Source organism: Aquarana catesbeiana, linkage group LG01 (assembly GCF_042186555.1).
Source record: "Aquarana catesbeiana isolate 2022-GZ linkage group LG01, ASM4218655v1, whole genome shotgun sequence".
NCBI classification, from domain to species: Eukaryota; Metazoa; Chordata; class Amphibia; order Anura; family Ranidae; genus Aquarana; species Aquarana catesbeiana.
The window spans coordinates 717,920,644-717,944,202 of NC_133324.1; the positions used below are offsets into that span (position 1 = coordinate 717,920,644).

Consider the following 23,559-nt stretch of genomic DNA (forward strand, 5'->3'; position numbering starts at 1 on the left):
AAGCCTCTCTCAGTCAAGGAATGCATAAAGGTGCAAAGGGCATGGAACAGAGTTGAAAACAGGGAAGCTATCAGGCACATCATGTGACCCAACTGCCTGTAGCTCGCTAGAAGCGCTCACAGGAGGCTAACACTACTACAGCTACACTGGAGGCATGTGGTTAGAGTTGTCAACCTATGACAAAAAAAAAAGCCCATAAAAAAAAAAGCAGAAACTTGCAACATGAACAGGTAAATATTTCCAGCAAGAAAAAAATAAATAAAGAAGATTGCAGTACTATATTTAGTAATTAAAAAGGGAGCTATTTATGGAACTTCAATATTTGGGTTACATACATTTTAAGGCCGGGGCAATATATGTATACAAAAAAAAACAGAAAAGATGATGCTCAGTAAGGAAAAACGAGACACCATGAAATTCATTTTCTATATTGCAGTAAAATCTACTTGAATACACTTTGAAACAAGAGTACAACAAAATAGAATATACTTCAAATGTTGAATATACAAACTATTGTAGTTCATTCTGAACACTGGTACTTTATCCCCAAACCCTCCCTAAAGTGTCCCCATCATAACTTCAACTAACAAAATAACAGGCTCCAAACATCTTGCTCTCCAAAAAAAAAAAAAAAAAAAAACACGAACTCATGCGTGCAGTGACCTTTTCAAACTGGTAGCAAAAATTGAAATGTATGCATGAATTGTGTGTGACAAAAGCATGTTACCCTAAAAGACTTACTTGCCTGCTGCTGTTGTGCCCCCAATCTCACCCCTCTGTTGTATGAAAGGCGCTCAAATATGCTTGCAGACCATCTCAGCCACAAAGATTTAAAAAAAAGTCAGACTTTTATCTACCATATAAAATATGTTACAGTTAATTCTATGCCAATACTGTGCTAGGTACAAGATTTTCCTCCATATTTCTATAATATATTTATATATAAAAAGATTGCTTTACACAAAACAAGCCATTAGCTTATTTCAAGAACAAAAATAATAAAACTGACTCAGTCTAAGGCTTCCATATGAAATCTGCTTTCTATTAACCCAAATCTCATTTGCACTTTTCGTTTCACAAACTTAAACGGGAGTCTCATCAATCTCTGCATGCATCGCATTGCACATACTTGCCTTGCAGAGGTTTTAACATAGCACCGGTCAAGAGAGGGCCATTTGTACACAGTGGTATAAATTGCTGGTATTAAAAAGAAATTATATATATTGTAAATATAAAGCAATAATAATAATAATAATAATTAAAAAAAAGAAATTTAGAAAACAAAAGTCAAAATTTACAATTGCCACATTGACCTAATCTTGAGTTTCTACTTTGGGAAAACAAACAGCCACTCTGAAAAGTAATTTTAGTGTTCCACTTTTTTACTTAATGTAACCTAAAAAATATATATATTTATGTATTAATGAATGCTTTGGTCCCTTATAGTTTTTGTTTTCCTTAGCTGTAATTTTGTGTGTTGTTAGGAGGCATTATTCCATCAGCGTGTGGACAAAAACTCCAGTAAAATGTTAATTTCCTTTAAACTCCGCATATACACATTGTCTGTCTTGCTTTAAAGTCCCACGGGACTCGAACCTCCTCCCTTCCCTCCAGAAAATGTTTATTTTATTGTCAGTTTGACCCAAAACACAACGGGTGGAATGTCTCATTTTTCATACACCACTGTCCCTTCTTGTTTGACAGTCACTGGCAAGGTAAGACCAGAAGAAGGAGCACTAACAACCACCACATGCGTTACAGTTTTGCCTGCGTCCGATGCTTTGTCATCCTTCAACAAATGAAATGTTTTCATTTCTCCATCTGGCTTCATGTCAGGTCCTTTAATAAGGGTGCTGATGACTCGTGGTGGTGTCTGGCAACGGGCTTGTTGCGCTGGCATTGCTAGTCTCATAACAGGAGTGCCATGGGCAATTGACACAGGAGTAAGTGCTCGGACAGTCAGTGGGGTGCCCAACAGATTCAAGCCCGATGCACCACTCAGATTAGGCTTTGTTTGCAGATGACACTGGGTGAGCTGAGTGGTCGGGATGGTAATGATTTTGGCAGGCTGCACCGTGAACTTGTCACTTTCCGTGGAAGCTGACATCATAGTAGGTATTGTCTGGATGACAACCTTCGGTGCTGTAGCAGTTGTGGGGCTGGTGTTCGCTATCAAAGTGTTTCCAGGGTTCATGGACTGGACGGCCAATGTAGATATTTTCTGTCCTAGGGAGGTCATCACAACAGGCACTTGCATTGCAACACGGACAGTCCTGTTACAAAGAAAAAATATATAAAGTCTGTGACCAAAAATAGAAAAAAAAAAAAGTTTAAATTATGAGCATATTATTTAGCAGTGTAAAAATGGCAATCGTATCAAATTTCAGCAGACTCCCTACTGAATCCTGTTTAAAATTACATACTACAATACTTGAACTTTTATACTTACAACCTAGAGTGGCTAGATTAATAGTTAACCACTTTAGCCCCGGAAGGATTTACCCCTTTAATGACCAGGCCTTTTTTTGCAATACGGCACTGCGTTATTTTAACTGACAATTGCGTGGTCGTGCGGCGCTGTACCCAAATAAAATTAATGTCGCCCCCCCCCCCCCCCCCCCCCACCAAAAGAGCTTTCTTTTAGTGGTATTTAAACACCTCTGTGGTTTTTATTTTTATTTTTTTAAAAGACCGACAATTTTGAAAAAAAGAAAAAAAAAAAAATGTATTTTGTACTATACCCAATAATTTTTTTAAATTTAGGCCATATTGTATGCTGCTACATATCTTTGGTAGAAAAAAAAAAAAACCCAATAAGGAGTATATGGATTGGTTTGCACAAAAGTTATAGGGCCTACAAAATAGATTTATGACATTTTTATTATTATAATTATTATTACTTTTTTTTTTTACTAGTAATGGTGGTGATCTGTGATTTTTAGCGGGGCTGCAACATTAGGGCGGACAGATTCGACACCTGACATTTTTTACACTTTTTTGGGAACCAGTGACATTATAACAGTGATAAAAATATGCACTGACATTGTACTAATGGCACTGACAGGGAAGGGGGTTAACATCAGGGGCGATCAAGGGGTTAAAATGTGTTCCCTGGTTGCGTTTACTAACTGTATAGGGGATGGGCTGCCTGGGACACACAGATCCGTCTTCCTGCATAGCAGCAAGACAGGATCTCTGTGTCATCCCCTGACAGAACGGAGATCTGCCTTGTTTACTCTGGCAGATCTCCATTCTGTCTCTGCAGGGAACAATCGTGGGTGGACATGCTGGGAGTCCGCCGGACACTACGATTTACGCATTTCCATGATTCTAAGTAACAAGTGCAGAATTCTCTGCTCACTTCTGATAGCTGGCAAAAAAAAAAAAAAAAAATCCAGGCAGCCTGCCAAGTTTATCGCAACATCGGAGATAAGGATAAACATTGTAACATTTCGTTCTTAGATCACGGGAATGAACCTCAGTCTGTAAATTAGGTCATTTTAACAACTTAAAAGTAAAACTTTTTCTGACACTGGTTGCTTACAAAGTTAAAATCAGTATTTTTTGCAGGAAAATTACTTGGAACCCCCAAACACACATATTTAGCAGAGACCCTAGAGAATAAAAAGGTGGTTACTGCAATATTTTATGTCACACTGCATTTGCGCAACTGTCTTTCAAGCGCGTTTTTTGGGGGGGAAAATTACACTTCAGTGAATTTTAAAAAAACTAAACAGTAAAGTTAGCCCAATTTTTTTGTTTAATGTGAAAGATGTTACACCGTGAAAATCGTCATCTTTATTCTAATGCCCTGTACACACAGTCGGACATTGATCGGACATTCCGACAACAAAATCCTAGGATTTTTTCCAACGGATGTTGGCTCAAACTTGTCTTGCATACACGCGGTCACACAAAGTTGTCGGAAAATCCGATCGTTCTAAACGCGGTGACGTAAAACACGTACGTCGGGACTATAAACGGCGCAGTAGCCAATAGCTTTCGTCTTTTAATTTATTCTGAGCATGCGTGGCACTTTGTGCGTCGGATTTGTGTACACACGATCGGAATTTCCGACAACGGATTTTGTTGTCGGAAAATTTTATAGCCTGCTCTCAAACTGTCGGAAATTCCGATGGAAAATGTGTGATGGAGCCTACACACGGTCGGAATTTCCAACAACAAGGTCCTATCACACATTTTCCGTCGGAAAATCCGACCGTGTGTACAGGGCATAAGAAAAAAAAATTGTGGATTCTCAATTAAGCCAGAATGGTGCTCCTCCATTACAACCTTAGCAATATATTATTCATACACAGTTTATGGTGTGAATCTCTAGGGACAGAATAAAGAATTTGACAGCTTATAAGGGAACCATCATTAAAAACCCAACTCAAGGAATTAGAAAAAAAATAAATCTTGCCCATGCAATGTACTCTTGCAATGGAGCCTCTCTGCACTGCAAGAGTTTAAGAGTTTAATGTTCATATGTCTAGGGACAGAGGAACAAGCATTAAAACGTATTCTCTCCGACTCCAGCGCTGCTCTCCCCAAAAGGCACAGTTTGTGGGAGGTCTCCCAGTATCATCACTTACAAAGAATGACCATTAAACCATTGTCCAGGGGGGGGGGGGGGGGGGGGGATTTGGGGGTGCAAGCATGCAACTGTGGCTGGGAGAGGCTTACATAGGTAGTTGCTGAGGACCAGTCGCACTGCAGGAGGGAACCTGCTGGAAAGCACATTAAGGTATAAATTTCTTTGGTGTACAGGGTGCCCCACTGCTAGGGTATCTGTTGTGCCTGGAGTTGGTCTTTAAAATACAGAAAGGATGATGGCAGCATTGAAGACTTTTTACCCCCTGGCTCCAATGCCATGCTGTTGCTTCCTTAATCAGCGGTAGATACACGTCATATACACCTCCTACAGGACCCAGTGTCGTCCCCCCCCCCCCCCCCCACCGGGAACATTTCTTTGTCTCCCCTGAGGGACTCTTCCCCTCATGTCTTGCTTCTTCACTTTCTTCTATTTATGCTCTCTGCCTATGTTTCCTACACATGTGCCCTCTAGTTCTTCTGAGGACTGTAGTCTCCACATATCGCTTGCCTAACTCTTATGCTGGTAGGCTTATATTCCTACCCAATTTACATATTCTCAAGGGAGTGATCTCCCTCATCCTACCAACAGGCTTCATGATCTCTATATGGAGAAAAAAAAATAATAATATATATATATATATATATATATATATATATATATACACACACACACATATATATATTTTTTTTTAAATACCTACTGTTATTTCAGATAAATACCCTATAACAGCGAACAGGAACTTTTGTCTAGCTTTTTGAAACATTGTTTTTGCCTTAGATACCTGTTTGCCCTTTATTATAGTTATGACTATTGTCTTCGCCACTTCTCTTTTGATTGTTTGCATCTTATTAGTAATGCCTTATGTCTCAAAATGTTCTTTTTTGTACCCTTGATTCTTGTCACCAATAAAATATTTGAATAACGTATATATCAAGCCAAAAACATTTTTTAGTTTTTAGATAGGGTAGGTAATAGTTGAAACGCCTATTTTTTTTTTTTTTTTTGCTGTGTCCCATTGTGGAGATTCCCCCACACTTCCTGTCCTATAGACACAAAAGAAAGTAATTGGAAATCCCTCCAATGTGAGAGAAATGTTTTCTTAAGCTGGCCATACATAATACAATTTTCTTTTTTTCAACTATTTAGTGCAATGGCTTGCCTGAGTGCATACAAATTGAAAGTGTTTAGGTTTGACCTCATATTATATGGTTTTGGTAAATCTAAAGAAAAAGCCTGAGACAGTTGTTACCCAAACGGGAAAAAAAATAAAACAAATCAAATAAAGACATGTTTTATCTTTATATACACTTTAAATCCTATTTAGGAAAAATGGAAAGTCTTTCTTGCAAGTAGTACCAAGTAAATGCTATGCACTTGATCCCACAGCCTAGATGACATGGCTTCTAATTACCAATCATTACTGCAGTGAATCTACGGTTATCAGTTATCAGTGAGATAAAAAGATTATACTAGCACATTTCTTTACTTACCTTAGAACAAAGCCCTCCAGTGGCACGCTGTCACTGCTGATAGGGTTTCCATCTGCCCCCAGTCTTTCTTTCAGGTTTTGCGGACTAAATAAGTGGCCAGAGCCGCAATGATGCATGAAACACTGAAGGTCTGGCACAGTATGCGGGACCTTCAGAACGCATGCTTCAGTGACATCACCGGCTGCACTCAGTAACATCTCCTAGACTGTGCACGTTTAGGAGACATTCATTTTACTTACAGGTAAGTCTAATTTTATTACAGGCTTTCCAGTAGGTAAAAGTCACAAAGCAGACTTACCCCTTTAATACATTAGCACACTCATGATATAATATTTAAGTTGATCTTTCACATATAAGAAAAATCAATATATTCCCAACAATTATTTTCCCCTACAAACTCAAAGTTTAACAAAAAGCATATTCTACCTTGATCGACACGCCTTAGACTGCAATAGATCTTCACCATTACTATGTAGCCATTACATCCATTGTAACTGGTAAAAAGGGATTTTTAAACCCCTGCAGTGTGGTCTCAACTCTGGAAGCACTCTTTATTTTTGTGATCGGCAGGAACACCTAGACTACCTGTAGATTTACGTAAAGCAGAGCTCCGCCCAAAAGGGCAAGTTCTGCTTTAAGGCCTCCCCCACCCCCATTTGTGAAATGAAGTTTTGGGGAGGGCCGTCAAAATCAGGTACACGCTTCCACCGCCTAGGTGACTGGAAAAGGAAGTTCTTCATCACCTCTCCCTCCCGCAGTCTTCTGGGGCACGCGACAGGTCCCATAAGACTGTGGGAACATTTGCAGTGCGCAGCGCTGCTCACGCATGAGCAGTGGGCACCCGGCTGTGAAGCCGCAAGCTGTCACAGGCGGGTGTCCATAGTAAAGATACCGGCGTGGGGGGGGGGGGGGGGGGGGGGAGAGGAAACAGGGTGAAAATGGCTGGTCTGATCACAGCTGGATTGTGGGACAGGCGAGTGGCTGTTTAATAAAAGTCAGCAGCTACAGTTTTTGTAGCTGCTGATTTTTAAATTTACATAGTAGACTGGAGCTCCTCTTTAATGCTCTTGAAAATTTTAAAACTGCCAAGATACAGAAGGAAACTGTTCATTTTATGGCCTCATGCACACTAGATGTTCTTAACGAGGCTGTTAGGGACATTTGGCATTTTTTCTGCCTCTAAACATTAGCCTATGTGTCCATGCGCACACACAGGCATTTAGAGGCAAAAAAAAAAAAAAAAAAAAAAGAGAAAAACACTGCCAGTGCATCTAGGAGCAGCACTGGTAGAAAAAATGCATGGTGTGTAAATGTCTAAACAGATGTTAATGCTAGGTGCATCAAGCACCTGAGCATTACTATAACTACTTATTCTGGCCATTTAAATTAATAAACGCTCAAGGGCTTGACTCGCCTAAATGCACTAATACGCGTCAAGCGTTTTTTTCTGCCAAAACACTGCTGCCAGGAGAAAAGGCATCTAGGAGAAAATGGGCAAACACCCTGTGTGCATGAGGCCTATACCTTAGTCATTCCTTTAGCTCACACATCACTTAATGCTCAAATTATGGTTGTTGGGTGACAGCTGATGAAATAAAAAGCTTCTAAAATATGAGCCATAAGCAGTAGAGTTTTTGATTGCTCAATACCACAAACATTACCAACAAATGAGTAAGAAGTTGTGTGGTCAAACTGGAATTTTACCCACAATGCATGCATTTAAATAAATAAAATGCAAAAATCTATGTATGACTAGGGTAGCACAGAAAATGATAAAACAAAGAAAAGGGTATGTCTCTAATGAACTGTGGAGAAAACGGTCAAAGGACTTTACAAATAAAGAGTCTTAAGTGGAAAATTAGCAATTTTTTCACGGATGAGAAAGAAGCCAAGAACAGAAATTTGAAAGCTGACCTCTGCATCGGGGTTGGTGTTGTGCTGGTAGGGGAGTTAGGAGATGCCTCGCTTCCAGGAGAAGTGAAGCTGACGAATCTAGGCTTCCTGGGTGAATTTTGCTGGGTGGGGCTTTTTTCCAGCCGAGATGGCATTGTCATTTTAAGAATTCCATCAGTGGGAATAGATACACGCTCCAGAGACTTGTCATCTGCAGAAGACATCAGCTCTTCCACGCAGGATTCAGTCTTTTCATCTTCTATAACCACTATATTCTTGGGCATCTCCTTAAACTGGTACACCAGTCGCTGACCTTCCACCTTTGCTAGAATTCCTCTTTGATAGTAATACCTATAAAATAAATACAGGAAAAAAAAAAAATACAGGAAAAAAAAAATAACCTCTCTTTAAATATACAAAAAAAAATGCTAGTAGGAAGGTTTCATTTCAACTCTGCAATGAAAGCTTTTGCATGGCAAATCTCTAAAGATGATACTTTGAGTTGAGCATGCTCAGCTCAGTGTACAATCTCAATAGGTCTTTTTCCCAGAATGAACATATGCGCAGAAGTTACATCATCCTATGCTAGTAAACAAAGATGCCTGCTAAACCTGGAAGATGACTGAAGTTGTCACAGATGTAGCATCACTAGAGAGAAGGCATGTACTGTAGACTTTAGCTGTTTTATTTTTTATTCTACTGTGCTAGATCTATTTTTTAATTTTATCTATTATAAAAGAAACTTTTGCATTTTTCAAATATTTAATACATAAAGAATTCCCAAGGCACGATACTATGGGTTAGCACTATACTACGCGTTATCTTCAGAGACAGCACATCAGATATGTAGCTCCAGTTATCTGATTAGATCTAGGTTTCTCAACCAGGGTTCCCACCAGAGGTTGCTGGGGGTTCCGAATGACCACAAGTTTAAGGAGCATTGTTTCCACTGTCACACTAATATAGCATGAGTTGTAGATGTTTAACTTTTAGCAGGGGTTCCCCGTGAATAGAAAGTTATTTCAAGAAATCCTCTGTGTTGAAAAAGGATAGATTAGATAATAAAAAGAGGTTAGTTGCTGCTGTGAGGACTCAATAAGTGAGCAAAGGCTTCTTTCAGTGCAGCTGAGAGCAATATTTAATTTAATACAAAATAACTTTTTTGTCTGGGCAATAAAAAACATAAAATCATTACAAATCTTCTGTAGGTTTCCTTTAATGTTTATTAATAAATGCTTACAAAAAGCCTTTTTGGCTGCAATTCTGTGGATCACAAAAGTGCAGTTCATTCTGCACTCCTGTGACCAGTTTTAAGCTGACAGCGGGCTAAAGCCCACTGTCAGCTGATGTCAGAGAGCTGGTGCAGGCTGGGGAAAGATCGCGATCATATGGTCGGGATTCACCCAGGAGCCTGGACTAGTACCTGGCTCAGCCTCTCTGGTTCTGCCACTGGGAGAATGAGCAAGCCATACCTGCACCCCCCAGCCTGGCATTCCTGTGAGCACTGGAGGGGCAGAGCAGACAGCAGTGACCGACAGTCCTTGCTGACAGCGGCAGGGAGAACTGAGCGATCAGTGGTGTTTGATTGCTCAGTTCTCAACCTTAGAGCCAGCAAGGGGACAAGTACGATTTAAAAAAAACAAACAAAACAAACTTCTCTTTTAAAATGAGCTCTGAATAGATAATCTTTTGGATTCACGATTAGTAATAATCCTACTTTGTAATTGCTTTTTAGTGTATTATAGATAAGAAAATTATTTTTGCAACACAGGTGATTTGAATATACACAAAGAAGATGTTAAATAGCCACAGCCTGCTTGCTCTGTTACCTCAAGGCTCGTCCCATAGTCTCATAATTCATGTCAGGTTTGTTCTTGTGTTTCCCCCAAAGTTTTGAAACAGCTTTGGAGTCCACCAGCTTGAAGATTCCCTTCTCCCTCTGCGTCCACTTGATATATCTAGGGCAAGTATTCTTATCCTGCAGAAGGTCTAACAGGAACTCCCAGAGGTAAGTTGTATTTCCTAAAAAACACATTAAAATATTCATTGCAGTTATAATCACAGAAAAATAAACCCATAGAAATGTCCAAGCCAAACAAGAAACAAGGATGATCACTAAGCTCCACTATACCCAAAATAAAAAAAGAAATTAAAAAAATCGTTTTGCATTCAGGTTTCACTTAAGTGAAATCTTACATTGTGGGATTTCAAGCAGTAGACTAGACAGACCGACAAACCCAAACAGCAAATCAAACATATACAGCTTCTAAACTGAATTGCTAGTTTTAAGTGGACAAAGCAAGGGAATATCACAGTGAATGCCTCACAGAAGCACAAACTATGCATGACATAATCCTGGACAAATTTCACATACAATATTACAGACAGTAAAGCAAGCCATACATTATGCAATTTTCTTTGGTTCAATGGTTGAAAGAAAATTGCGCAATTCCTCTATCAACAAAGTCAGTGTGGATATGGGAATCCCTCCCACTGTGTGATTATATGCTGAAGGTTTTTCCTGCTGTCAAAATACAAACTGGTGGTGGCTATAACTGCTGGCTGTGATCAAATGAAAAAAACACGGCAGGCTGGTTGTAATGAAGTCAATCATTAAATCGACTTTAGTACAACCAGCCTACTTCATAGACGAACCTAAATTTGGCCTATTCCTGCTGAACTTTGATCCACCTAGGGCTGGCTTAAAAAGTCAGTGTGTAGAGAATATTCTGACTGCTAGATAAAATGTTTTTAAAAAGCACCAGAAAAAAAAAAAAAAAATAATAATAATAATAATAATAATAATAATAATAATAATAATGTCACATATATTAAAATTAATGCTTAGGGAATATTCAATAAAAAGGTAAGGTTATGGAGAAAGGGTATATATGTTACCTTTGCCTTCTCTTGGTTTCTTCTTTATGCCCAATTCTGGGGATCCATTGGAAAACGTGGGTTGCTGCACCTTTGGTTTACGACCGGCTGCAAAATGGGATATAAAAATGCCATGTGAATAAGCCCAAAACTACAAAAAAAATTAAAAAAAAGGATTTTATTTTTTGTCACAGATAGGTTTACGGATTTTGATCAAATTTTAGGTTAAGGAGGAAACGTTTCCAAGGAAAAACAAAGAGGCTGCAAATTAGTAATTCTGCAGTTGCTAGCTGCCTGTCATTCCCACCAACCAGCTTTAACAAATTGAGTCATTAAAGACAATGACTACATAAACTTGCACAATTGTTCCATGGGGGGTGAGGGTCAGCATAACAGCTAGGCAAATAGCATTTTTAGGAGGTGGTCAGCAATGGAAACATGCATTTTTCTCATGCTTTATGCATGGTTTACAATGCGTGATGGGACAGTTATTAAGAGGTTAAGTTCAACTTTCGTAACATGTTACCAATGCAGAAACCTTACACCCCCACCCAACCTCCACTGTGCAATGGATGGGGGGTTGCTCTCCTCACTACCACAATTTAAAGTCAGCACGGCTGTATGGGGCTCCGCCTACACAGCTGCATCTTTCATTCACAATGATCTGTGAATGAATGTACTACAAATCCCGTCTTTCACTGCGGCAGACAGCTTGTAGTTCTCAATTACTACCAGGGCGCTCATTTGAGGCCTAGTAGCTCACTGGCACTTCCTGCAACTGAGTAACTATGCCCATTTGGGGGTACGGGCAGACAACCATCAGCAGGAGCCTGGCATTGCACCCGTGGATCAGTAGATATTTTGCAGGCTCCATGGTAAGAAAATAATTAATTGCACATTTTACCTGCAAAATCATGTGCATTACTTTTTTCTTTTTTTACAAAAAAGGTGAACATAGCCTTTAGGCTCCACTGCTGCTTTTCAATCAGGTGTATGTGCCATTATAAACAAAGTATAATGGCTGTCCCAAGTTAGAGATGCAGAGGACCATAAATACTGTGTCTGCCAGCACATCTGCTGTCCCAGCTCTGGGCAGTGTACAATACAGTTTAAGATCAACGTAATCAAATGTAAAAGCAGCTGCAGAAGGTGGTAGGGGCAGAAACCAAATATGGTGCTTTTATAAATAAAAATGTATTTATTAAAAAAATAAATAAATAAAAATGTCTTTCAGGGCTCCATATGCATTCATGGCATCACATCAGTTGCTCATCTCTCGTTCCTTGGCTGCACTGCTGATGAAGCATTCACAGTTAGTTCTGAATGCTTGTAAGTATTGCTGAAGTCAGTTAGTCAAGCAACCAGCGTTTTCATAATGAGAATGACAGCCCCCATATTTCTTTCTTTCAAAGCAGAACGAAAAATAATAGCATTTTTGGGCAACAAGGTTTAGTGGAGACCAAAAACATATACTACCTTTCTTTTTTTTCATTGGCTCGCCGAGATCGAGAGATATTGGAATGGGAGAAGTATCCATTGGCTCAGAGTCTTCAGTGGACACTTCCACCACAGTTTCTGTAATAACGTCCGGCCTCATGGCAGCATGGATGAATTCTGGGGTAGACACACATTGCGGGACATACACTTCCACTGTAGGGAAAGAAACGTTTTTGGACATTTTCTCAGTAACCTTAAAAATATTTTAACACAATGTGACCACTACCTAACCTGCTTTAGAGAACCTAATGCATCTTACAAAACCCTTGTGAGTGGGAAATAAGGAAAAGCCATTCCCTGGCTCCTGTTTTTCGCACTAGCTCTAGTCCAACTTCATTGTGTTGTCTAACTTGTACCATAAAAGAGAGAAGCATTCACGTTATTATTGGCAATACTGCCAATATGGGGTGAAGATGAGTTAGAACCCCTGTAAGGTTTTTGTTGTCCGTGCCCGTTAGAGATTAACCCCATTTGTCTTGTTTTCTGTTCTCACTGACAGTGAATTAACGGCTTCCCGACCGCCTCACGCAGATATACTGCGGCAGAAGGGCACATACAGGCAGAATCGCGTACCTGTACGTTGCCCTGTAAGAGGCGGCTTGCATGCGCGCCGCCAGGAGCTCCGTGATCGCGGATCCCGCAGACTCGATGCCCGCGATCGTCTCACGGAGAGGAAGAACGGGGAAATGCTAATGTAAATAAGCATTTCCCCGTTCTGCCTTGTGACACTGATCACCGCTCCCTGTAATCGGGAGCGGTGATCAGTGTCGTGTCACATACAGCCCCTCCCCCCCAGTTAGAACACATCCCTAGGACACACTTAACCCCTACAGCTCCACCTAATGGTTAACTCCTTCACTGCCAGTCACATTTACACAGTAATCAATGCATTTTTAATTGCACTGATCAATGTATAAATGTGAATGGTCCCAAAAACGCGCCAAAAGTGTCCGATGTGTACGCCATAATGTTGCAGTCACAATAAAAATCGCTGATCACCGCCATTACTAGTAAAATAAATAAATAAATAAATAAAAATAAAAATGAAATGCCTTAAAACTATCCCCTATTTTGTAAAGGCTATAACTTTTGAGCAAACCAAACGCTTATTGCGATTTTTTTTCACCAAAAACATGTAGAAGAATACATATCGGCCTAAACTGAGGGAAAAAAAAAATTTTTTTTTTTATATATTTTTTGGGGATATTTATTATAGCAAAAAGTAAAAAATAATGCGTTTTTTTTCAAAATTGATGCTATATTTTTGTTTATAGCGCAAAAAATAAAAACCGCAGAGGTAATCAAACACCACCAAAAGAAAGCTCTATTTGTGGGGGGAAAAAAATGACGTCAATTTTGTTTGGGAGCCATGTCGCACGACCGCGAAATTGTCAGTTAAAGCGACACAGTGCCAAATGGTTTAAGTGGTTGAATTCCAAAATTTTGGATTGTCACCAGAAAAGAAACAGAGCATAAATCTTCCAAAGGAGACACTAGTTCTGGTGACAACTAGGGATTTCGTCACTTTCTGTTTTGGTTATGGGACAGGAAGTGAAGGTAAATCTCTCCTATGGGACACAGATGGCAAAAAAGGCAGCGATTATAATCCTCCCTGACTGTTTAAAACAAAAACCTTTTGGTCTTTCATTCTACTTAAAGTAGGTCTCCTAGATTGTAAGCTCTAACAAGCAGGGCTCTCTGATTCCCCCCTGTATTGAATTGTACTGTCTGCCCTAATGTTGTCAAGCGCTGCGTAAACTGTCGCCCCTATATAAATCCTGTATAATAATAAAGGTATTTTGCCTTCTTTAACACCTCTATACTAACCTGCTCTATACAATGGAATGGCCCAAACCTCCTCTTCTTGGGTCCCCCCCGCTGGCTCCTCCTCTACGTCCAGTGCCCCCACAGGGAGCCACTTGCATGATCGTTCTAGGGCCCCGCTGCTGCAACTATTAACACAGTGGTAATCAGCCCCGCTCTCCCTCCCTCGTCGCCTGCTTTGATTGACAGCAGAGGGAGCCAATGGCCAAATCAAGCGAGACCCCGTAAGTGAGGGGAGAGAAGAGCTGCAGATGTGTACAGCACTGGATTCAATGACCCTGGGCTGAGCGAGTCTAATGGGAGTGGTTTCATAATTCTCAACCAGCTTCTGCAGCTGTAGGGCTCTAATGAGGAAAACTGCTGGGCCTGCATCCCTTTAGACATGATTTCCTATTGGAAGTATCTCACCAAAAATGAAATTTTTGTTACAGGGGATGCCAAAAATCTGACTTGAATCTTAGTGCAGACTTCTGGGAAAATCAGTGAGCAAATCACGCAAGCAAGAAATTATGTTTCTTGGGGGGGCGTTGTGTACAGAACACCTCCAGGTAGCTATATTGCATTTTACAGAAAATTACAGCGGCTGCATATTGAAAAGGAAAAGGTCATTTTTAAGAACATTCAATCACAATATGGCTTGTGTCGTAATTGTATGCGCTATATTATTTTTTTTTGTTGCCATTTTTCCTCCCATGAAAGTGGAGTTACCCTTTAACCACTTTAATACAGGGCACTTAAACCCCCTTCCTGCACAAGCCAATTTTCAGCGCTGTCACACTTTGAATGACAATTGCGTGGTCATGCAATGCTGTACACAAACAACATTTTTACAATTTTTTTTAGACAGATAGAGCTTTCTTTTGGTGGTATTTAATAACCACCGAGTTTACTTTTTTGCTAAAACAAATAAAAAAAAAAAGACCGAAAATTAAAAAAAAAAAAAAAAAATAATTCTTAAGTTTCTGTTCCAAAATGTTGTAAATAAGTTAATTTTTCTTCTTCACTGATGTGCGCTGATGAGGCTGCACTCATTTACAGGACTGATGGGCACTGATTGGCGCTGATTATGAGTGCAGATTTCCAGTCAAGAAAGCCGCTTATCGGTTCTCCTCGCACTCCTCTCTCTGTCAGCGTGAACAGAGGAATGCAGATAACCGGCACTTTCTATTAACATTGTGATCAGCTGTGATTGGAGACAGCTGATCACATGGTAAAGAGATGGAGTGTGTGACACACCGCACCACCGATCGCCTCGTGCCTTGTTCTGGAGGACGTCATATGACGCCCAGTCAGAACAATTAAACCACCGCCCGGTCCTCATTGTGCTATAGGCCAGACAGGAAGTAGTTAAGGTCATCACTTTCACATAAGTCAATCAAACTCTAAATTGAACATAGATGCCATTTAATCGCAAAACAAATTTACACCAGCTGGGAATTGTTTTTCTTCAATTTCAATAGTGCATGACCCAACATGAAGAAAACTTGTATGAAACAAGAGAACGTGCCAGGGTTTCTCACAATCTAAGGTAATGGGATGAGTCCACATTAAAGGTTTGTAGTGTCCTCAGAGTACTGGTGTAATAGATGCAGCCGCTGCCTGCCCCCCGGCTGTACGCACGCACGCACAGACTTTCTAAATGTTACGTGGTCAATCAACAGGCTGTTCAGAAACACGATCCTGTGCCAAGCAGGGCGAAGTGTAGCAGCACTTCAAACAAGTCCGTTCAATGAGTCCTGGCAGCATGATCACAATCTGTAGCCTGCCATTATTAGGCATTATATACCACCTACTCCAGGAGGTACATTCATAAAAACTGTGCCATCACATTGTGAATACTTTAACTGAACTGTACCTGTGCCAACAAAACAAAAGCTCCTTTCACTACGAGTACACAAGCGAAATCTTGTCCAAAGAGAACAAAACATGCACCAAAGCCAGACATTATGTTAGGACTATTACAGGTAAAGTACAATACAATAATCTGCTGGATGGAATGAAGGGGTAATATATTTGATTTCACTACATCCTGGTCGTGTATAAGTCAAAAATAATGCACAATTTAATCACAATATATTTTTCATAAAAATTAAAACAATCGAAAACAAAAATTTCTTTAACCACATCATCTCCGGAAGATTTTACCCCCTTCATGACCAGGCTATTTTTTACTATTCAGGACTGGGCTATTTTAACCAGTGATTGCACGGTCATGCAACACTACAGAAATTACATTTATATCATTTTTTCACATAGAGCTTTTCTTTGGTGGTATTTGATCATCATTGTTTTTTTTTATTCTTATATAAACAAAAAAGAAATTATTTTCTTTCTTTGGCTGGCCTAAGATACACGAGCAAGAAATAAATGTAAAAATTAAAGCAGTGGAGCATAATTATAAAGTAGTGAGTGTGACGTTGGCCAAATATTCATTGCAGGTGAATCTTCCTGATGCATGTTTTATAAAATGGATATTTTAATCCACCTGTAAATGTTTTGGGATTGTCACATTAACGGATTTATAAATATCCTATTTTAGTGAGCACATATTTTCATTCATTATTGCAGCAGTTAGCTAAATTATTTCTAATTTAACGTTGATATTTTTACAGGAATGCTAGGTACTGTGCTAAATATAAAAACTGTAGATTAGCAGCCCAAGGGAGACTTGTATTTCATTGCTATAAAACAACATCTCTGCCTAAAAACCTTATACTAACCACATGAAGTAGTTTTATTTTTAGAGGGTCAGGAGTCAAGAAATATCCAATCTCAACAATTATCCCTATGCACACAACAAAATTCAAAATATTACAGCAAATGAAGACGCTTAGAATTATAGCATATGGATAAAGTTATTTAAATCAAGCTGACCACTTTTTACATCCATATCTAAAAAAAAAAGTGATTATTTTAAAGTGTAAGCTAGGAAATAGATTATGAACAGTGCATAATACCTGGGCTCCTGGAGTCCCGGAGAATGGTGGGAGACTCCATGTGTAGCAGAGCCTCTGCTGCCTCAATCGTCTTGTCTGTGCAATGCACATTGCTGCTGTGTACAGATGCTTCAACTGTAAAAAGATGTGCGGCAACCATGAAGGGGAAATAAAAAAAAACAAAAACAGGAAAATACAAATGAGTGACTGCAATGCATTCTGGACTATAGTTTTAAAGACTAAAATTTGTCTAAAACCATAAAATCAATGGAGGCGCTTTCATTTAATTGAAATACATTTACCAACCACTGATGACATTTTGCATTTTCTACTTGTATTAAAAAAAAAAAAAAAAAAAAAAAAAACACACACACCCCTTTCTATGCAATTTTTCCATGAACTGAATAAGCTGCTTGCTTATGAAGACACTGTTATTTCACATCAGCCAAGAGTGGATGGTTCTAGCCAATTATCAGGACAATTACAGCATAAGTACATGGATGCACCCTTTTCTGAGACATTTTTCCCTCTCCATAGGAATACTCTAGTCTCAATGATTATAGCAGGTGCTCTAGAAACCAGGGAGCATATTGTAGAATTGGGGAACCAATCAATCTAGAATCACTGGATCCACTAAAGACTAGGCAAAGCTTTTCCTTTGGTGGCATCCAGACATCTGGCCAAATACCTATTTGCCAACATCACTGTCCTGGCAACCATTTTGATTTACTTTGGTGAGCCAAGAAAGATGCTAAAGTGGCAAACTGCATCAAGGCTAGGTGCATGTCTTCATTCAAAACAGTTATGTACAATGTTTAAAAAGTGTCTTTAAACCCACATCATTAAAAACCATCAGTACATGCTGTATTACATGCTATTCATACTCCGTCATTATGGGATTTGTTTCTTGCATTCTGCAAAGAAAAACAAAAAAACAAAAAACTTGTTGATCTTGCTGTTCACTGTCCCTCTCTCCATCCCTGATGAAGCCTGAGATTGTGTAGAGCAGCTATTGCCACATCTACTGAGCATGCTCCAGGTTCAGTTCTCCTCTAAGCTGTTCGTGTCCTCTTTATACTTGTCTGTGCAGCCCACGTGACTAGATAGTCACTCATGTGGGCGTATACACTACAGATAAACGACAGCCCACTGCCTCCCTCCTGTTCCATGCCCACTAAACAACTAAAAACTATGGGGGCGGGATATTACATGTTGATTGATGGAGGCGTCACCTTGTAATTCTAAGCACATACAAGCAATAGATATAGGCTGGAGGGGCATGAAACAGCCTATTGGCAGACCCTCCCCCCTAGAACGCCTACACCCTGTTTTTTTTTTTTGACAAAAATAAAGGATTTGTGTTCAAATACATATTTGTATGATGATTTAAAATATCTTATATTTATTTTTCCTTTGTATTCCAAAGTTTCTCCCACCAATTTTTTCCTGCAGACAGGCTGGGAAAGAGCGGGGTCAAGTGACAGCTGTATATCAATATACTTAGATTTTTTAAATTTTTTTATTATTAAAATAAAAAAATATACAGTGCCAACATCCATATACACAAAAAGAATCGATAATTTAATAAACAATTTGAGTTTAGTATCAATTTAAGCAATTCGATGTCTTTCCACATAAAAAAGGGGTCTGGCTGCTAGCTCAGCTACAACAACTTATAGCCCACATCTGCTTCTACTAATACATTATAATACAATCCAAGTCACTGTTATCCTTAATCCAAGTATAGAAAAAGAAATGCAAATATGCAAGTCAGATACTGCTTTGTTTGTAACCTTCCCATAGAAGGAAATGCATATGGAATTATTCCATTAGAAAAACTCCTTTCCACACACTTTGCATAGTTTGCTTGGGCCAAGCTGGCCCAAACGAACTAGGTATGTCCCTCACTAGTATGTGAGGCTGCTAGATGTGCGTTATAAACGGTATGTAGCTCAAGCTACAGACAACATACCGCACTGTGTTCTAGGTGCGAGCAGAGACTTCCTGTCTCATATCTGGAGCACAAAAGAGTCTACTGCAGTGGCGCTCAGCCACTCAGAGCAAGCAATATATTCTACCAATGAATACAAAGCTCCCGCTGATTGTCAGAGGTTGTGATATTAGCCTGCCTTTGACTTGGCCAATAAAATCCTTTACAATCACTTTAATATTTTTACTTGCAAAGACAGGGTATCTAATATACAATCTTTGACTCTCTCTTGGCCTCTATTTAAAGATGACTTGTGCAATATACATATTACAAAGCAGTATCTTGAGATCAGAGAGAAAAAAAAAAAAAAAAAGAAGACTGATTGCAGATTGGAAAAAAAAAAAAAAAAAAAAAAGGCTATTGACTGATAATTCATAAAGAATTGGGAGAAACGCACAGCATACTGGCCACACACTCTGCCAAGCATTTTTGTGTTCCTAAGCCACAGCAGCACCTGCTGCTCCACATCCCACTCATGAAGCAAGGTGTCATCTCCAATTGCTCTTTCCATTTATGGGAATGTGCTCGCAGCTGATCCATTCCAAGTCCGCAGCCAGCAGTGCCTGAGCCTATCTTTAGGTGACCCTTTCTTCTGCATTCTGAACAAGAGAAGGCAACAGCAGGAATCCTAACAGACCATCCTACATGAGCTTTGAGGGAGGATTATCTGAAACTGCACCTTTCTTTCTTAGGCTGATACAAGACCTGGGAACAGTTTATTGACACTGAATTTCTAAAGTTAATTTTGGGTATATCTCTAGACAGGCTTCTAAAATTTGTAAATGGTTGCAGTAGTTTTCCACGTAAGATGAGCAGCCTTTTGGACGCTAAGTGGGTATTAAACATGTAAAATTGGCTATATATATATATATATAAAATATACATGATGAGCGGATACTTGTATGTGATGGGACATTGCACAATCCTTCTCTAATGTTAACAGCAATGCACATGCATTACTTTAATACTCTGCAACACAACAGACTAAGGACCATTTCACATTAGCATTCCTGCCTTTGGCAGCAAATCACCAGAGAGAACTCACCTGCTCTTCAGTGTTGCTGCCCTCACTTGCTGAACCAGCAAAATGATGTTCTATTGCTACTTCTTCACTGAAGAATGAGATTTTGCAGCTTTTGGCCAGTAAGGGAGTAACATGATATAGACATAGGAGTGCTCTCTGGCGATACTGTTGCTAGTTATTTGCTGCCAATGACAGCATTGCTTGTGTGATATGGCTTTTAGAACTTCGCCCACCCACAGGGAAATTTATCAACAGCTCCCTGTGCTATTAGGAGCTCTTACAATCACAAGTGGCATTTGTTACTAAATACCAGCAAAGCAGACACAGCCAGATACTTGCAAGCAATGCTTAAAAATACCCTATCAGTCTCCATATTTGTTTTGGACCTCGAGTCAGAGTTCAACAAGAAAGCAATCAGTCTCTCTAAAAATTATACCTGAATTTCCATGCAAGAGAAGAGCCATTGTTACTCTACTTTCCGGTGGCCCGTGTCACCTACTTTTTTCCCCCATTCTAGCAGTGCAACCTCCAGACTCAAAATCATTTGACACTTCCAGATGTGTCTGATGCCTGTACCCCCACGTTAGAATTCCTTTGTCTGAGCACTGGGTCACTGTCGACTCTTGCACTGACGGAGGAAGAAGCCATTTAATGCGGTGAGGGACACCTGATGGGCATATCAGTATTGTTCCTAAGGTGGATAATGTGTGAGCTTTTTATGGACATAGAAGAAACTGGTTTTCACACGAAGAATGTATGGTACATGAGACTGATCATTCTTGTTTTGGGACGTTTTGCACAGATTTATTTGAGACACGCATTTTGAGGATATTTTTGCTCCTGTGCTTTATTTGTATTTGATGGTGATATTTTTTTTTCATATTGTGTGATAAGAGGATAGATTTATTTATAGAGCGCTTCACTTTAGGTTTGTTACTTGAATAACTGGACCAGGCGCTACAGGTTGTAAAGGTTTTTATATACTTGCATATAAAGATAGTTATCCTTGGTCCCCCCTTTATTGGAAGAGTTGTAAACTTCTTTTCAATTAGGCTGATCTACCCCGAGGAGATTCCTGACTCATTTAGTAGCAGCAAAGTTTCCTTTTTTTCTTAAAGAACAACTGCAAGAAAATAAATCTGCTGAGCAACAAATAGTTTTCAGGAGGTGTATGTCTCCTGCTAGAATGCTGTATTCACACTTCCATTGAGCGTTCGCTATACTATTGGCGCTGAACGCAATAACAGCAGTACAAAATACAAGTGCCAGATCGAGTTGCATGAAAAACAGAGCCAGCTAAACTAAAAGCACAGCAATGAAAATGTTACAGGAAGCAACTAGGAACCATGGGTAACCCTGGGAATCTGGAAGAGAGCACTGAATAGATCACACTTCCAAAAAGGACAATAAGCAGTTAAGGCTTTTACAAAGAGCGGCCACATTTGGAAGACTGCCAAGAATATGCAAGTCTGCTCTCAGCAATCAGTCACTAGTAGGTGTTTCTATGGATATATCTATGCCAGAAACATACTGAGGAAAGCAGGAGTCATGAATGTGCTAATAAAGGCAGCTTAAAGTAAAATCCAACGCGCCTCATTATTAAATATGTATGGAAAACTCACATGGGATTTGTATTTTGTAGACTAAAATATTATAGAAGATGCAGAAGCCACAGTACTAAAACAACCTGTGACCCTACATGAATTACAACTGCTGGAAAGTAATAGTACTACCAGACAGAGAGGCAAAATAAACATAAATCTGAAGCTGTATGAGCAGAGCTGCCACACAAGAACTCTAGACTGTATTTATAACCGGATAATACAAATGGGATGTCAGGCACTCAATTGGGCTATGCCAATGTCTATGTCAGAGATAATTTTTACAATTGAAAGCTTAGCATAGGTTTAATGAGAAATCATTCTCCCGCTGACACAAGTGTGGGAGAAAGTGACAGAACCCCACAACACAATGCATGTATCAATTCAGTCACTCCTAAGACCCTTTTCACAAGGGAAGATCAATCAGGTCCACCTTTCAGTTTTTTAAGCACACCTGATCAGACCATACGCTGCTCTCTATGGTGCAGCGGATGTCAACGGACATGTGTCCATTGGCAACGGTCAACATCCGATCCTATCCGCTAAAAACAGACGGATGACAGTCAGATGAAAATGGACAGGTGGTCCATTTCCATCCGACCACCCATAATGTCAGTGTTCGCTCTGCATAAGTGGCCTGTCATCCACCTGATCAGTGGACAGACCCCTAAAGTGCATGTTCTCCTAATAAACGATCAGCAGAATCTATTGAATGTGTGTTGTAAAGCTTTACTATAGATTAAACATCACTGTGATACAGTAAACAGTTTAAACAGGATAACCAATGAAGGTTGCTTGATCTTTTGTTATGTTCAGAAGTCTAGCTCCACTACGGCTGTCAGATGAGCTATATTATATTGTAGTGCTAAGATGGAGAGTCATACAGCAAAAAGTGCATCATAGCCATTCAATATATATTTGTTTACTAGGGTGGCTTTCAATAGAACATGCCATATAATGCTGAGTGTTTTGCTCCTTCCACTGTTCTCTCTGTAAAGTGATTGGTATATTGAGAGCCAGTACTTTATACCTGAAGAATTTACAGATGACAAAGAGGTTCACATGGAGCACGCCGAGATCAGCGAGACCTTTTTGGAACAAAATTCTTATTAGGCTGTGCTCATCAGATCTAGAAAAGCTCTTTCATATGAATAAGGTTTCCATAACTAAAATTATTTTCTCCCTTTTTCATTAATATAGTATACATATGACAATACTGGTCATCAAGATGCTTCCTGGTTCAAGAAACACACATTTGACCTTTTAAGTAGATGTAAACTCGATCACTAAACTCTCTCACTAAAAAGTTAAAGCGGTCTTCCGGCCGCAATGTTTTTTTTTTTTTTAAATCAGCAGCTAAACACTGTAGCTGCTGAATAAGGACATCCATCGAATCGGCTGCCGGCGCCGTCATCTTAATGAAGGGAAACAGGCAGTGGAGCCTTGTGGCTTCACTGCCCGTTTCCTACTGCGCATGCACGAGTCGCACGGCGCTTTGCAAATGTCCCCGTTGTGTTCTGGGACACACACATGTTCCAGAAGGCAACGGGGCTGCTCGCCGAAGAGGAGGAAGCGCTGCGAAAGAGGCGGATTAGGAAGACTGCCTAGCAACAGGGGTTTCTGGTAAGTTAAAGTTTTATTTTTTTTTCAAAGGTTTTTTTTTAAAGAATATTAATGCAATTTTATTCTTTTTAGGGTGGCTCTCCGCTTTAATGTATTTTCTAAAATATTTATTTTTATATTCACAGCTTTTGTTATAGTAAAACTTGATGTTCCTGCCATGAAGACTCTTGTTCAGGCACCCCCTCTTATGGTGAGCGAATACTCTGT

General features: G+C 39.6%; 1 protein-coding gene across 5 annotated transcripts in view; it reads right to left on the minus strand.

Annotated features, from left to right (window-relative positions):
• Positions 1–281: 281 nt before the first annotated feature.
• ELF2 (E74 like ETS transcription factor 2) overlaps positions 282–23,559 on the minus strand; it is a 190,976-nt gene continuing 167,698 nt past the window's right edge. For all 5 annotated transcript variants that reach the window (XM_073603885.1, XM_073603903.1, XM_073603890.1 and 2 more), the window contains 6 exons: positions 17,136–17,249; positions 12,334–12,507; positions 10,879–10,965; positions 9,810–10,002; positions 8,002–8,331; positions 282–2,273 (listed from right to left, as the gene is read on the minus strand). In XM_073603885.1, the coding sequence (XP_073459986.1) occupies positions 1,667–2,273; positions 8,002–8,331; positions 9,810–10,002; positions 10,879–10,965; positions 12,334–12,507; positions 17,136–17,249 (1,505 nt within the window). In that variant the 3' untranslated portion in view covers positions 282–1,666. The remainder of the gene's footprint in view (positions 2,274–8,001; positions 8,332–9,809; positions 10,003–10,878; positions 10,966–12,333; positions 12,508–17,135; positions 17,250–23,559) is intronic.